Genomic DNA, 15,792 nt, shown 5'->3' with positions numbered 1-15,792 from the left:
CAAACACATCTACATGGCTATACATTTGTAGTGACATGGAATAGGTCACTATGTAGCATAGCGTAGGTTGTTGGCAGAGAAGGGGATCTGCAGTTGCAGCAGCCCTGTCTGTCAGCAGGTCACATGATAAGCCAGAGAGAGGGATGTAGGGGAAAGATGATAGAGGGGGCACGTGAGGTAAGCCCTGGAACCCGCTGGTAGGTTCTAGTAGGGGGGCGTGGCTGGGGCGGAGCGAGGTCACGCTGGGAGGATAAAAGGGGACCCCGAGCGAAGGCTCGGGGCTGTTGCCTGGAGTGGGATCCCGTCGTGCTGCTGGAGTCATCGTCTACATCTTCACCTTCTCGGCGTCGTCAGTCAGGCAGTCTGCCAGCTTGTCCTGGGAGCTGTAGTTACCTCTTGTGAACTATGAAGGCTGATAATAAATAGCATGCCTCCTACTCCTAGTGTCTCTGAGTGCATCACTACACATTTATATAAAAAACCTGGATATTTTAATTCCTTCATTATTTCCCAAAGTTGATAAATGATTGTAGTCTTGGTTCTTTTGGTAAAGTCACGTAGATAGAACATTAAAATAAAATTAAATAAAAAAATAAAATGAAGACCGCTTGTGTTGCGATCAAAACGTCTTCGTTTTTTGCTTTTATTTTTTATTTTAATTCATTTTTTTATTTTAATTCATTTTAATTTTAATTTTCTATCTCCGTGACTTTACCGAAAGAGCCAAGAATATGAATTCCTGCAGTCACGAAAGTTTTAAGTCAAAATGATAAATGACTGGTTTCTGAATTTATGCAAAGTGCACCAAAATATTAAATACAGCCGAGTAAGATTATGAAAGTGACAAATGAAATATGCAACAACCTACCACCACATGGTATAGTTTGTTTTAAATATAAAATAAGCTGGAAGGAATTATTTTATAACACATCTATATTAACATAATGATTTGCCTTACATAAAAGCAACATGGCTGTAATTTAAGTACATGTATTTTTAAGATGAAAGACTTTTTTTCATGCAACCTATGACTTTGTGCCAAAAATATCTTTAATGTGTTTCAATTATTTTTGATAAAAGCCTGTACCATAGTGTGTCAGTCTCTGATAATTTTTTAGAATATCTGCTCTTGAAAATGAAAACACTCACATGCTTAATACTTAAATTCTGAGACAGCATCTCATATAATGCTGACAAGTCCTGTTATTTCAGCTGTTATGTAAAGTTAAATTCCTGTTTGAAATTGTAAAATTGTAAATAAGGTGGATGTATTACATATTGACCTGGAGACAATAGCATATTGGTGTGAGCAAAATTACATTTTTGTCAACATGACAACTACCAAGGCATGAACAAGGAGATTGTCACAAACTGCCAAGATTGTCACAAAGCACTGCAGAGTCACACTCCTTGGTCTCTACTTAATTGCAAATCTAAAATTCCCAACAGTCATGCAAATAATCTACTAATTCGGGGAGAAATTTACAAGAAGATGCTCTACAGATGAACTAAACATTGATCTACTCGCAGTTTACTACAAAGCCTGGTGTGGTGAAAATGTCAAACATACCTGTTTGAAGTATTTGAGTGAGTACTGGTACATGGGGTCAATCTCCGATAAGCTGGCTATAACGAAATACATCACGGAGCCACGAGCTGCCACAGGACGATATTTCTCACGAGCCGTATTTATCATCTCCTCTGTTGCCTCGGCTTCTTTCAGTCGTGTTTTAATTGCTCCTGAAGTAACCTGTGATGAAAAAAACCCAATGTTTTCATTGATACATGTCACGACGTTAAGATTACTTAGCTGGAACAACTGAAAACAACGCAGCATATTTTAAGAAAAAATACCTCACGAAACAATTTTTGGAGGTAAACATGCCTCCATTCACGTATAAAATAAATAAAAAACGGCATGTACCAGTCACCTTTTGCTCAAACATATACTCTGTAAAATTGTAAAGCTCACACGCAATTGCAAGCAATTCACAAAGTGACACATGCACCAAACGAATCTTACCAACAGCTCTGTGCAGTGCAATAACCATGAAGCCTCACACTCAAGGTACAAAGGCAAACAAAAATGTTAAAGCTCATTACATTGGTTTATAGATACATCTGTTTAAAATAAAACAAATGGAATGATCTATACTTTATACGGGGTGTTTTGTGATCATTTACTGGAACATGACTTTTCATTATTAAGTTCAGTTTTCCAAAAGCATTCCAGCCCTGCTTTCATTTGTCTTGTTATTTGAGGACTTCTTTCGAGTGCTTTTGAAAAATAGGGTCATGATAATGAGAATCAACATATACCAATACGCCTGAGAGAGAACGCTTTTAAAAACGGTGCATATTACCTGCAATGACATGAGCAGAAAAAACGTGGATATTGATTCAGAAAAAAAAAGGAAAGTGTAAAAGGAAACACGAAGTGATATGCATCGACAGATAAAGGAATACAGAGATTAGAAAACGTATTACAGCTTACAGACAGAATGTTAAAAGAGTAAATGGACTTTTGCAGGACACATCACTAGAAGAAATGATGGCCCAGTGGACAAGGCTAGTGACGGAGTGGCAGCCAAGGGAGGGAATGTACCCAAGAGGACATCCACTTTGCAGATGGAGTGGTCAAATAATTTCGTTGTGCAGGTGCTAGATGCATTTTTACATTGCAAGGCCATCAGAGAAGGTGACTGCTTGAGGGGGACATCATCCAGTAGTAAATTTAGATAAAATATAATCGAAAATAATGAGTGCCAGATTAATTTATGAGTAGAACCTCGTATACAGCAAAGCATAAGATCAAACCAATTCGCATTCTAATAAACGACTCAAGCCGTCTTTGGCAGAATCACGTCAATGTCTGTATTGTGTTCATCTGTACGTATACATGTCAATGTCTGTATTGTGTTCATCTGTACGTATACATGTCAATGTCTGTATTGTGTTCATCTGTACGTATACATGTTTAAGTAAAAAAATGTTATTATTTTTTTATCAAAAATATAGTCTGCCTTCAAATTTCTGAGCAAACAGCAAGGTTGAGTCATGGAGCACAATTGTCATGCACTAATGCCATACCTTGGACTCTTGCAGTGTCTTGATGAGCTCCTCGTTATCCAGGATATTTCCTTCCGACGTAAACAGCAACTTGAGAATGCGATCTTCAATGGCCTTCAGCTGATTTTTGTCTGCATTGATGCGTACAATTAACGCATTCCGCTGCTCCTCCAGCTCTGGCTTTTCAAGCCTCACCACGTCACTAAAATGAATAAATAACATCTTATCAGTGTTTTCTAATATATCGTACAATAGGTATTCTCCACTTTTGTGAAACCTGTTCTGCATCTGTTTTTGGATTTAAACAATGGTGACCTTTTGGCATACAAGCACGCACGAATGCATGCTACCCTTGTGTTAGAATACAGCAACACACAAACACTAATGTTTTAGTATAAATGCGTATATGCATCACCATTATCATAATAAATAATATTAACTATCCACATATAGAATGTAAATACGCTAACATAAAATATGCAATTCTTATTTTCAATGTAAATATTAACCTTAAAATATTTTGGTACAGCACCAGGGCCCACAATAAAATTAGAATTACGACTCGTCTCTGCATATACCTTGCCATGCAGCGTTACTGCACATGCATTTCTGTCAGCTGTCAACAGATTAAAAAAAAAAAACTGTAATGCATGGGTCTGTATTAATGTACCGTGGGGTAATATGACATTGCTTCATTCCCTTAGAAATGATTGTACTGCATAAGCCAGTGGATGAGGAGAAAATCCCTAAAAAGGGGAGTCAGCCTCAACAGTCTATTGCACAATATAATCCTGCTGAAAGGAAACGCAACAAAAGAAGTCCCTAAAAATGTTTGTTCAACGGTGTTGTGTGATAACAAGCATTAAAACCCGGTCATTTAAATAATTACATTGACATCAATTATGCATAAATGCTGGGATGTGCAGATACTACTCATGAACCTAATAATGACCCTCACATTTTCTTTACATCTAAATCTACATATCCATTACTGGCGCCCTTATCTTATTAATTCAAAACTAGCATATCATTATATTCTTTGGGTCTTTCAGTACATTAGTATTCATGACTAATGATATGCTAAATCTTGACTTAAAGCTTTAGTGACTGCAGGAATTCATATTTTTGGGTCTTTCGGTAAAGTGACGTACATAGGTTAAAAGAAAATAACAAAAAACTACGACGTTTCGATCGCAACACAAGACCCAACTAATATGAATTCCTGCAGTCACGAAAGCTTTAAGTCAAGATTTAGCATATCATTAGTCATGAATACTAATGTATATTTGTGCTTTGCAGAGCCATTATGCGTGCAGATTTAGTACAGAACCATTGCAACATGAAGAATGTTAACAGCCTTTGTATAGATATTTACCTGAGCAGCTGATCTTCCAATCCAGATTTTGTCACGGTAAAATTAATTATCGTCACTTTAATGCACACCTAAGCAAACAGGCAAACATTTCAGTTTAATCACATCCAAGCACATCTCTACCTTCAATGCTTGCAAATGCAATGTTATTAATGACTGGTGTTATGTAAAAGATTAAATGTATATGATGTACAATATCAAGCGTCACCATAATTATTTAGTGTCTAGTTAATATCTTTTTAAAGTAATGGACTTTGATTGTAAATATATCGCTCTTACCTCAGGAAGATAGTGAGGATTTGCCATCTTAGTTGTCATGTAAAACCGGAAATTCTTGTCATAGTCCACGTCTGAGTCACCAAGCCTTATTAAGAGGCGGCCTCCAGACACGAATGTCTGCTTTAGCAAAATAGGTTCCAGAGCAGGATCCAGTGTCTCTTTGAGCTGTGCATGACAAGAATATGTTACGAAATGAATAAAACCCTCAAATGGCATATATGAGAATTCCGTATAAATTAGACTTCCTTAACTTTTACTCTTCTACTTTTTACAATGCCCGAAGTCAAAGTCAAAAAGGAGAAATCTCACAAGTGCATTCCTAATTATGATTTTTGAATGAACCAACCCTGGCTGTGCTTCCAAATGTATAAAATAAAGAAGACCACATATATATAGGTCCATATGAAAATACACATTCGATCAGTGACTGAATACTTCAGTTACCTCTTCAAGTAAGACAGGCATGCCAAGTCTAATTGCGTTTTCTAGTGTGCGAAGGAAGTTTCCATCTGTCAATTTAATAATTTTCAAACCATTTTTCATCTCTTTGTTTCGAATCCATCGATTTGCCTGTAATGGTAAAGTACACCATTAACAATTACATCACTCAGCAGATAAAATACATGGAGAGAGTTTCATGTAATAACATACTGCAAGATTCGGTGAATGTTAGCATATGAATAAAACCTTCTGCTTGTAATGCTGTAGACACTCAACATAGAGAGAAAACAACTTTCATATATAATTGATAACAAGCTAGATTTCACCGAATCGTATTGTTCTTCTTACAGTTGTTCATACTTATGATAAATTCCAATATCTATATTTTATGACTTACAAGAGCCATCTTATTCAGGAACAAACTCCATTAAGAAAAATGCAATTGTTCTAATAATACACTTTAACATCCACGTAATTATATTCTTGGTTCTTTCGGTAAAGTCACATAGAAGGGAAATAATAAGAGTTGTATCATTATTTTATTATTTCCCTTCTACGTGACTTTACCGAAAGAACCAAGAAAATGAATCCCTGCAGTTACGAAAGCTTTAAATCGAAAAATAAAATCCACATAATTATTTTTTTTTTGCCGTGGGAAAAAATGGTTAGGTACATTTTATGCAAGAGTAAATCAAATGTAAAATTCTCTAATATTACACTTGTATGGATAATTCAGTGCATAAACACTCAAAAATATGGTATGGACAATATTCAAGAATCAACAATTCACATAAAAAAACAAGAGCATAATTTTACAAATGTTAACGAAGCTGTCGCGAGTGATATCATTTTTATTTTGACTATGAAATATGCCATTTTAGGGGTGTTTTCCCAGACATTTTGACGACAACATTTATTTACTTGGTCCTGTGGATCTATCATAAGGGGCCAGCGCCGGCCACGGGTGACGAGAATTCCATTTTCGGTAGAAACTGTGTCCCGGGGAAGCCCGTCCGTATTCCATTGTCGAATTTCAAAGGGGTCGCCCAGAATGCCGATGAGGCTGAAGTTGGCATTGATGGGAATGCCCAGCTCTTGGCAGCGACTGATCCACCGATCAATGAGCTGAATACACAAAGCAGCGATAAAAAGAAGAGGTAAAAGACGTAAGTACAAGTAATATTTGCAATCACTTAGAAATGCTGCATAACAATGATAGATAAGGCTGCGTGTTGAGCTTTTATTCTTTCAGGATTTCAAGTGGAATGCTCAAAATCTTACATCCTACAACATAAAAAGGTGATTTTGCAGTTAGAATTAAATATGAAAATTAAGAACCAATTGTACTGGAATTATAAGATATTGATACATTTACACCCTTGCGACACCCTATTAATACATATGTGAAATTGGCACATACAACAATGTGGCATGAATGCTGAAAGTGTGTCTTACCATTTGGCGGTAGTGTGAAGTGAATGCCCCATAATAAGCCACACAAGCTGATGCAATAAACACATTTCCAATGACGTTGTTTATCTCCACTTGAAACTGAGCGACGCTTTCCTGCCAGCGGATCTGCTCGTCGCCCAATGCTGAGGTCAACTTTCCAGCACGAGACATCCGTGCTTGCGTAAGGGCCATGTTCTTAGCTAATCAAGGAAGGAAAAAAGGACAGACAAAAGTTAGCACTTGCAGAAATGATTCCACCCGTGTGGTTTCAAAAGCATCCGTGTACCTTCACGCATTTTTCAAGAATCATAGCATTTAATTCATATTTATTTCTGCAGGAGAAAGAAGGGCTGTCGGCAAATCAAAGTGCATCCTCTTGATGTTTTGTCAATTTTTACACTGCGGTGCACACAATAACAGGTTGAGCCTTCCATCAACACCATGATGCTATCAAGATGAGGAAGGCAACCACCGAATGCACTTTTAAATAATGATATTGAATGACTACTGGCTGCTGTCTATGTAAACGCATACAGTATATCGCAGACGATATATTTTTTTCTTGTAATCCTCTATTAATATTCACGTAATCTCTTGTTGACAAATACTTTTTCATTAAATGCTGTGCTTTTTAATTGTTTGACTGAAAGCCAACAGCCATGTACAATTATACATTTAGAAGTGTATAACTATTCACGACATGTGACTTTATTTTATTTTTAAATGAAAGGCAAAGGCTACATTACAAAAATGTAAGTGACCAGTTATAGACCAAATAAATGTTGATTTTCCAAAATCTTATAAACATGCATTTTCATTCATGATATATTTAGGTGATCTCGCCTTGACATTTGCTTCTGATAAATTATAAGAACAGTTTATCTCAGAAATTGAAAACAAAAACAGTACTCACTCTATGGCACGATTGCTCAACATCATTATCCTCATGTTCTGTTCTATGCACTGATACAACATGAATGCTTTCTCATGCAGGCGCCATCTCTCACGGTCCTCCAATGCTACAATCCATCTCGCTCTTGCACGCAAGTTGATCTCATTACTCCATCTCCGGGGTGGTCCACCTCCTGGATGTGTTGGCTCTATGGCTGCCATTTTGTCACCAGTCTCACCTGATTGGTCATCATCCCTTATAACCTTTATTTTTCCCGTTAAATTATGAAAACAAATTTACTTATATCTCTGCGAATAGGTTTGGACTACTCTTCTGAGTTGTATTTTGTTACCTTCTACATATAACACCAGTGTAGCTATTTCCTTATGTATTAATGGCTGTGATGATTTCTATATATATTTGTTATTTTCATGTGGTTAATCTCTGAAATGTTCACTTCATGATTGATTAAATTTGCCACTGTTTAAATGTATGGCTTTTTTTCCTTTTCTCCTCACCTCACTGAATCTATGTCCCACATTTTTTCTCCCAGTTACTTGATCCAGTTCTATAAGATTTGATATTCTAGAGAGAATCTGCACGTTGTAGATAGATACCAATGTTACAACTCAGGTGAGCTGTTTGTGCCTAGTGATCCTAACCATGTCTTACTCCTTCCCCTTCCCAGCCAACACAATAACTGCTAGTTCCAGAACTGCTAGGGTTTGAGGACCACGATTTAATACATCGGTCATTGGGAATCTGAGAACATACTTCACCATGGTAGCAGTCCCCAATGACAGGTTACTACAGTGCTCTACAAAATGTAGAGATTTAAATAAAATAAATGTACCTAAAATTACAAAATATTATTACATACAATTTTTTAATAAACTTTAACTTATATTTTCATAAATTTCAATAATTATTCGTTTATATAGATACTGTACAATTAAATGTATCCCATACAATTATCCCATTGATTCATTTTAATTCACGGTCAGTATTATTGAACTGCGAAATACAATATTATGGCGTTTTTGTGCCATCACAATGACATACCAAGGCTTTCCTTCTCAGCCACACTCATGTCAAACTGATCCTGGAGGGCACCAATCTGGTCCTCCACCTGTTTCAGCCGCCTCTGCTTGTCATTCAGCATTGCCATGGTAGCATCCAACTCAGCCTGCACGCAAATAAAGGAGGAAATAACCTTTGACCTTAACACATAGTGGGAAAATAATTCCCATGGCCCGTCGGTCATGACCGCGTAACAAATAGAGATGGGCAAAAACTATTCCAGTGTATGTGGTTTTTCTGGATGTTCAAAAATTAACACTGTACATTCCATTTGATATTTCACACTTCAACTCTTAAATAAATAATTTAGAAAAATAATTATATTCAGCAGCTCTTGACTGCACTATTATTTGATTGGATAAACTGGACACAATTAATCAGTGTCATTCGATTGAATAGTATAATATGCAGTTATTAACATTTTCACTTGCACTTCAGAGAAAAGTTTAAAAGATTATTAGCATTTTGATTTAAAGCTTTCGTGACTGCAGGGATTCCTATTCTTGGTTCTTTCGGTAAAGTCACGTAGAAGGGAAATAATAAAATAATATTAATATAAAACAATAAAAATTCTCACGACGTTTCGACTGCAACACAAGCAATCATCATCAGGTGTGAAATCCACACCTGATGATGATTCCCTTCTACGTGACTTTACCGAAAGAACCAAGAATATAGATTATTAGCAGTTCATTTAAAAAAGATTACAGGATATAGCATACTTTAGTTAAAATGCTTCATTATCATTAACATTATCCTTCATAACATAAAAAATATATATAATCTGAAATAATGTGGTTAATTTTCTTTAAAATATCAATGCTATAATACTTACGAATTATTGCATGTAATTTTGATTTGGACTTCATTATTACATTTAATTTATATTAAAAAAACACAATTTTACATTAATCACGTATTAATATCCAAGTACAGTACCAGTGTAGCTCATTTGTGCATCTTATAACCAAAGAGAAAAATGCATGAATATTGTAGTAATAATACTACCAAATAAAAGCACGTTTGTATTAGCATTGGAGTATTCTGTGCATTTTATAGTAAACATAACGATAATTGGTGTGTTGGAGCAGCATAAGATGAGTATATTCACAAGTGAGGCTGGAGTGCCTTAACCCTTAGCTGTATGCAAATGAATACAATGATTTCAATGTCAGTATTTTCTATCCGCTCTCTTTCCATGGCTAAACATTTTAATAAGTGATCTCACATAATGATGTGCTGCCAATTACGACTCAACTAACACATGCATATAGTGCACATCACATATGTTAATGTGTCTTTAAATATTCACACAGAAAATGCACAGCCACATTTATGCATTTCCTTGTATCATATTTGCGGGAGAATAAATAACAAAGGTAAAGGCCAATTGGAATCCATAGAAACTAGGACTCAATTTTACAATATTTTGTTCATTCATAGAATACAAAACACCATACTGACAGAATGGTTATTCTCGGCAGAAAAGAAAATAGGGCATTCACTTTCTCCACCAAATTAACCTTCATTTCATATTATTAAGCTTGTATACCCAGGGTAGCCTCGTTGAAACTCAAAACTCATTTTCAGCCAAGATTTATTTTTGCAATAGGGGCAATGTTGCTATGCGTAATCCTAATTGAGTAATTTCTAGTAATTATTTTAAAGCTTTGGGATGTTTGGTCAAAACCAGTTATAATGTCTGCTTAGGGAGTCATGGAAAGAAACTGGAGAACCTGTAGAAAACCCATACAAACTCCACGCAGAAAATATCCCCAGTCGAGAATTGAATGCAGGCCCTTCTTCCTGTGAGGCATTAACTAGCACTGCACAAATCTGCCACCCATGTAAGTCTGTGTACATGTTTCGTACATGTTAAATACAATAATGACATATCATTTGTATTGTCCTTATAAGAGGTCAACTGTGGACATTTCTACTCCCAGGCACCAAAGATTCCCAGGCATGGTTTGCAACTAAGTCATCAGGTGCACCCATTATAAGCTATATATATCTATCAATAAAAGGGCATTCAGAGTTAATGTATGGCCAGAAATTAATCTATTTGTATTTTCAAAGTATATACATCGAATAATAAAATGTCTCTCTTTTGCATGCAGGATTTGACTTTGCATGGTCGTTGCTAAGCAACCTGCTGTCTGAAAGTCATTGCTTAATATAAATGGGATACATGGAAATGTAATTTATTATTTTAGTATGATTTTAATATATATTTACATAATTGCAGTTCCGTCATTTCAATTTCATTCTTCTCTGAAATGCAGGAAACTGAAGCCTCCCATTGTCAAAAGTGAGCAAAGCGTAATAAAGCTGTTTCAACCAAAGAAGAACATTAAGGTCACACAAATTTGTTCTGCTGACATAAATAATTCTGCAGACGTTTCACTATTAACCATGGTGTAACATTCTGTTGCCAACTTTACCTGTTAATACACCTTTAAAAAACATGATCGATGACGTATCGAATATAATTTCCCCCTTGCTTTTCAAGATGTCAATGTTATCATATTCTGATGTTCGCACATGTATATTTGGGCAATATACAGGACTATCTGTGATATTCCAGTGTGAACATGTTACAGCACGGGTACCCCACCTGTGCAGTAGCCAGTCTCTGCCTCTTGGGCCCAACGTCCTTTAGCACACGTGAGTAAAGGTCCATTGCCCTCACCCACATGCACATGGACTTGCATGCCTTTGAAACCCTCTCCACCTTTTCTGGAACAAAATCTTTATTATTTATGTAGACCTTCAACTTGTGAATGACATCTTCACTTATATTTTCCTTGTCATAATCCATGAGCCGCTTCAGGAAGTTTGAGTCACCCAGCAATTGCTTGGCAGAGGCCCAGTCAGGCCTGTTCCATTTAAATACATACAAAAATTAGAGTTGAGCATTCATATTTTATGAGCTTGCAATTTTATTTCATTACATGTACTGCAATTTCAATTTTAACAGTGTGAAATGTGTGTTCACAAGATCACGTTAAACATTACATAATTAAGGATACATCAGTTAAAAAAACAATCACTTCCACAATGCACATTGTGCTTTCATAATGCAATAACATGCGTTTAAAATAGCATATAAAAACATAGTTAACTTAATTGATTTCAGATATAAATTCACCAAAGTACATCTTGCTTCATGAAATGTCAATATCCAACATAATCAAATGTTGCATTCAACAAGCGTAGTAATCGCAACATGTGTGTGCTTCGAATTCAGCCATGTGTGCCAGCCATGTGTCACGTACTTTTTGCTAAGAACGATACAGATGGCCTCCATGACGGTCCTGACGCCTTCGGGCGGGTTGGTGAAGACACGCACCTCCGAGATGTCGGATCTGTCTAGTGAGTCGAGTGCCTTGTTGGCGGCCTGCAGAGCTGGGAGTGCCTCATCCAGGTCACGTTGGGCATCTGCTGCCATCGCCTGGGTCTCCTCAGCCTTCACCTTTGCCACTGCCTCGTCCTCCATCACCACCCGACGCACCTGTATCCAGGGAAGTGTTTGTTAGAGGGGCCCACCATTTGTTACACTGACTTCACCGTTTCTACTCCAAAACAGCACTAAAATGCATCACGAAAAAAAGATATAGTTTTTCAAAGCTCATGCATGTCAAACAAAATAGTACTTAAACACAAACATTTGGTAAATAATATGGTTAGCTGCTATTAGACTACAACATTTGAAAATATATAGATTCATAATGATATTGTTACTCTGAGAAGCAATGATATTAAGCATGTTTAATGCACAGTTACTTTTATCACCAAAAACATCAGACACGAATGCTCTTCTACGACTTTTGGATCTATGCACTTGCCCATAATAGCTTGAATTTGTATTACCAACTGTGCATCACCATAACCACGTGGATTAATGGTTGCATTACCATTCTAATATGGGCTAAGCCACATTTACCCCATGCTACTGGCTTATGAGTCATTAAAGTAATATGAATAATCCTGTAGCGACTGGAATGGAGAGTAAGCCATGCAAATTCCAATCCAATTAAAGCCACAATTATCTTATGCACAACATTCATGGCGATCTTTGTCTTTTCGAAGTAAATGGGTAATAAAAAAACTAATTGCACATTTTTTTAAACAAATAAAATAGAATATAATGTGCATGACAATATGAAACCAAATTTTTTTGTCACAATATTATATTTGTAACCCATACATCTAGAAGTATAAGTACACTATCAATGCATGCAGCATATTGTACACCTGTGGGTGAATAAAACTGTGATTTAAAATGAGACCCAATAGTTGTGTGGCCAGCAGTCCAATGCTCCACTGAGCTAATGCTCTCCGCATACTGACGAGAATACATGTGTTTACAAAGAGGATTCACATGGCCTTGACCAAAAGTACAGTATTGAACATCACCAACAGGGATCTGCAATAGAACACAAGCCATAGTCCCAAACGCTATCAAGTGTTTTGGAGTACAGATGTATTATTTGCCATGCAACCAAATGTGGATAATTACACTTCCTATAAAATGTAAGGTTTTTCTTAATTTCATATAATTATGTCATGTTGATTCCCTAAGGTGTATTTGTCCTCGACACCATAACGCAGATTTACAATTTGTGAACAACTTTCATTGAACAGTCACAAAGGTGAGAATGCATATCTGAGTACATGTAGCTATGTATGTTGAACTTTTCGTACTGCACGTAGCCGACCATGCCAATCGGAGGTGTGAGGGAAAGATAACTAACACTAAGAGCAGTTCTAAAGAAATTAGCTAATTACATATATTGCACAACACATATTGAAGATACAAAATACTGAGACACATTCAAATTGTTGCGATATCATTTTACTAAATTATATAATTTTCCTAAATCCAAGGTTATACCTATTTAAAAAAATATGAACATTTTATTTTGCAAATAATTATTAAAAACTACTGAGTGTGTAAAAACGTTTATTTTGTGTTCGATATTTATTTTTATTTTTGTTACAGTTGCTGGGCAAAGGCCCAACATGTCCAAGAACAAACAGGACTATTACATATGTTATAGCTCAGAGTTAAAACTTGAATTCAATTAAGGTTACAAGAGCTTCGGAAAATAGCCGATAGGAGGGAATTCCAAAGTTTGAGCAGTGCGAGGGAAGAAGCAGAAAAAGAAATGTCTTGCATGTAAAGTGGTCTAGCTGTAATGACGACTACTATGCAGTGATATGCTGTGTCAACCAGTAAGGGATGTTAACCTGATCAGCATTCTCCTGGTCTGTAGCAAGCCTTTCCATCAAGGCTTCCACATCTTCTGACTTCTGCTTGAGCACGGGCTCCAGGGCTGACAGCTCCAACTGCAGCTTGTCCACAAGCTCGTTGGTTTCCAGCAGTTTTGTCAGGCCATTCTTTATGCGATCTCTTGACTTGAGGGAGAAAAGTCACAACTAATTTCCGATTCTGTTACTCATGTCAAACAATTGTCTTCTTATTCGGTTACTGTTGGAAACACCTTTTTGAAGCCAAATCAGTGGATTGCTTTTATAGCTTAGTTTGTGCAGTCGTTTATACTGTACATCTCCTCGAATTTGACATCGAAATTTTGAGTGATACTCAATTTTTGAAGATGTTAAACAATAAATGCTTTTACCTAAATGAGATGCCTGGAGTGTGTGTTCATGTGAACAATTCTGTGCTACAAGTATCATTTATTTTGGTTTCTTTTTTTAATAACTGAAGAGTGATGACTTGTTATTTCTCAGCATCGAGCAAAACCTTCCATATAGTTCAAGACAAATAATTTGTTCAGTTCAATTCATGATCACTGCAATAGGTTGATAACAATTCGAGCAGAGATATTTTCTTAAAGCAATTGGAAAGTCCAAAAGGGCTAAGCATTGGTTGAAAAGTAATAATGAAGGTACTTTCCAAGAGAATATACCAATTGTTTAGACAAAAAAGGCAGGACAATTAAATGAGTCCATTGCTTACATTTGTGAGCTGACTCCGTTTTTCTCCCAGCATGCTGAGGTAGAGGTTTATGAGCTCCAAGTAGGATGTCGGGGTAGTGTAGTAGCGCCGACGCAACTCGGCATAGTAATGCTCAGCAAATTCTGTGACACTCATGTGTATCTCTACACACATCTCAGACAAATTCTCCTTCAGCTCATCGCTACCCAAATCCACGGGGGTGAAGAACGTTTTGGAGACTGAGAGCAGTGCCTCTCGTGGCCACTGTGGATAAGAAAAATAACAATAATGTCGATGAAACGAGTACATTGAAATTATCATTTGTGGTGTACATTTAAAATATCTTTAAGTATTTGGAAATTGTCACTAAAGTAAATAACACAATCTAAAATAATAAACACATTAATATAATGCATTAAAATGTTTTTTTTTTACTGAAATCTGTGCTTTTCCACAGTTCATCTTATTTCATGATTGTCAATACACTCAGTGCAAATGTAAACAAGCTAATGTTGCATTAGGCACATGTCTTGCTTGAAAAACATTCTGGAGGACTGCAGATAGAAAAGCACTGTGTTGTAATATAATAGTGGTTGTCCATGTTCCTCAATAACCGGACAACGAATGAATGTTACGCACCTGGACAAACCAGTCGATGGTGCAACAATTGACAATGGATGGGAACATGCGACAGCGTGCTCTAAAAGCATCGCCTACGGGGCTCATGCAGAGCACAATGTGCAGCCTGGCTCTCACACGATTGATAAAAAACTGTAGCACCTGTGGATTGGGAGAAAGCATTAGAGTACGTAAGAAAGTATTTTGCATAGAGTACCATTGCATAACAAAAAACGATCTCACGCTTTTAAGTTCGTATTGCACAACCAAAATAATATTTTCACACGGAGGCTTGGAGACAGTATCACGTAAGCGTGAACAATTAGTCACAATGAGTGCGACATTACTGCAAGCCAATATCTTGTGTCACTGGACTTTTGAGGTTAATTTTGGCTGACGGTGCCTCTGGTTATGCATAAACAACATGCATACTTCATCAATACTTTGTATTTTCATTCTATAATTTAGTCAGACTTGAATAGGCCACCTTTCGGATTGCACCATAATGGGCTACAAATTGCACAACAAAGAGTAATTATGCAGACGCTTGTTCTAAAATACCCTGCCATATTTCTAAGGCCCTCGGGGGTAATAAAAAAAGCTTCATACCCTTTACTGCAAAAA

The 15,792-nt window shown here is 36.6% G+C and overlaps 1 protein-coding gene across 1 annotated transcript in view; it reads right to left on the bottom strand.

Annotated features, from left to right (window-relative positions):
• Positions 1–15,792, bottom strand: part of DNAH6 (dynein axonemal heavy chain 6) — a 76,362-nt gene that overhangs the window by 29,332 nt on the left and 31,238 nt on the right. The window contains exons 48-60 of the mRNA XM_061558514.1: positions 15,190–15,330; positions 14,572–14,814; positions 13,839–14,006; positions 11,864–12,099; positions 11,203–11,464; positions 8,568–8,691; positions 6,617–6,813; positions 6,083–6,286; positions 5,165–5,290; positions 4,721–4,885; positions 4,445–4,512; positions 3,091–3,271; positions 1,571–1,750 (exon numbers count right to left, since the gene is read on the bottom strand). Of these exons, the coding sequence (XP_061414498.1) occupies positions 1,571–1,750; positions 3,091–3,271; positions 4,445–4,512; positions 4,721–4,885; positions 5,165–5,290; positions 6,083–6,286; positions 6,617–6,813; positions 8,568–8,691; positions 11,203–11,464; positions 11,864–12,099; positions 13,839–14,006; positions 14,572–14,814; positions 15,190–15,330 (2,295 nt within the window). The remainder of the gene's footprint in view (positions 1–1,570; positions 1,751–3,090; positions 3,272–4,444; positions 4,513–4,720; positions 4,886–5,164; positions 5,291–6,082; positions 6,287–6,616; positions 6,814–8,567; positions 8,692–11,202; positions 11,465–11,863; positions 12,100–13,838; positions 14,007–14,571; positions 14,815–15,189; positions 15,331–15,792) is intronic.

This window comes from Lethenteron reissneri, chromosome 24 (genome assembly GCF_015708825.2).
Source record: "Lethenteron reissneri isolate LAM-NWPU_2019-01 chromosome 24, ASM1570882v1, whole genome shotgun sequence".
NCBI classification, from domain to species: Eukaryota; Metazoa; Chordata; class Hyperoartia; order Petromyzontiformes; family Petromyzontidae; genus Lethenteron; species Lethenteron reissneri.
The sequence above is the reverse complement of the archived record's forward strand: the minus strand, read 5'-3'. Positions and strand labels throughout refer to the sequence as shown.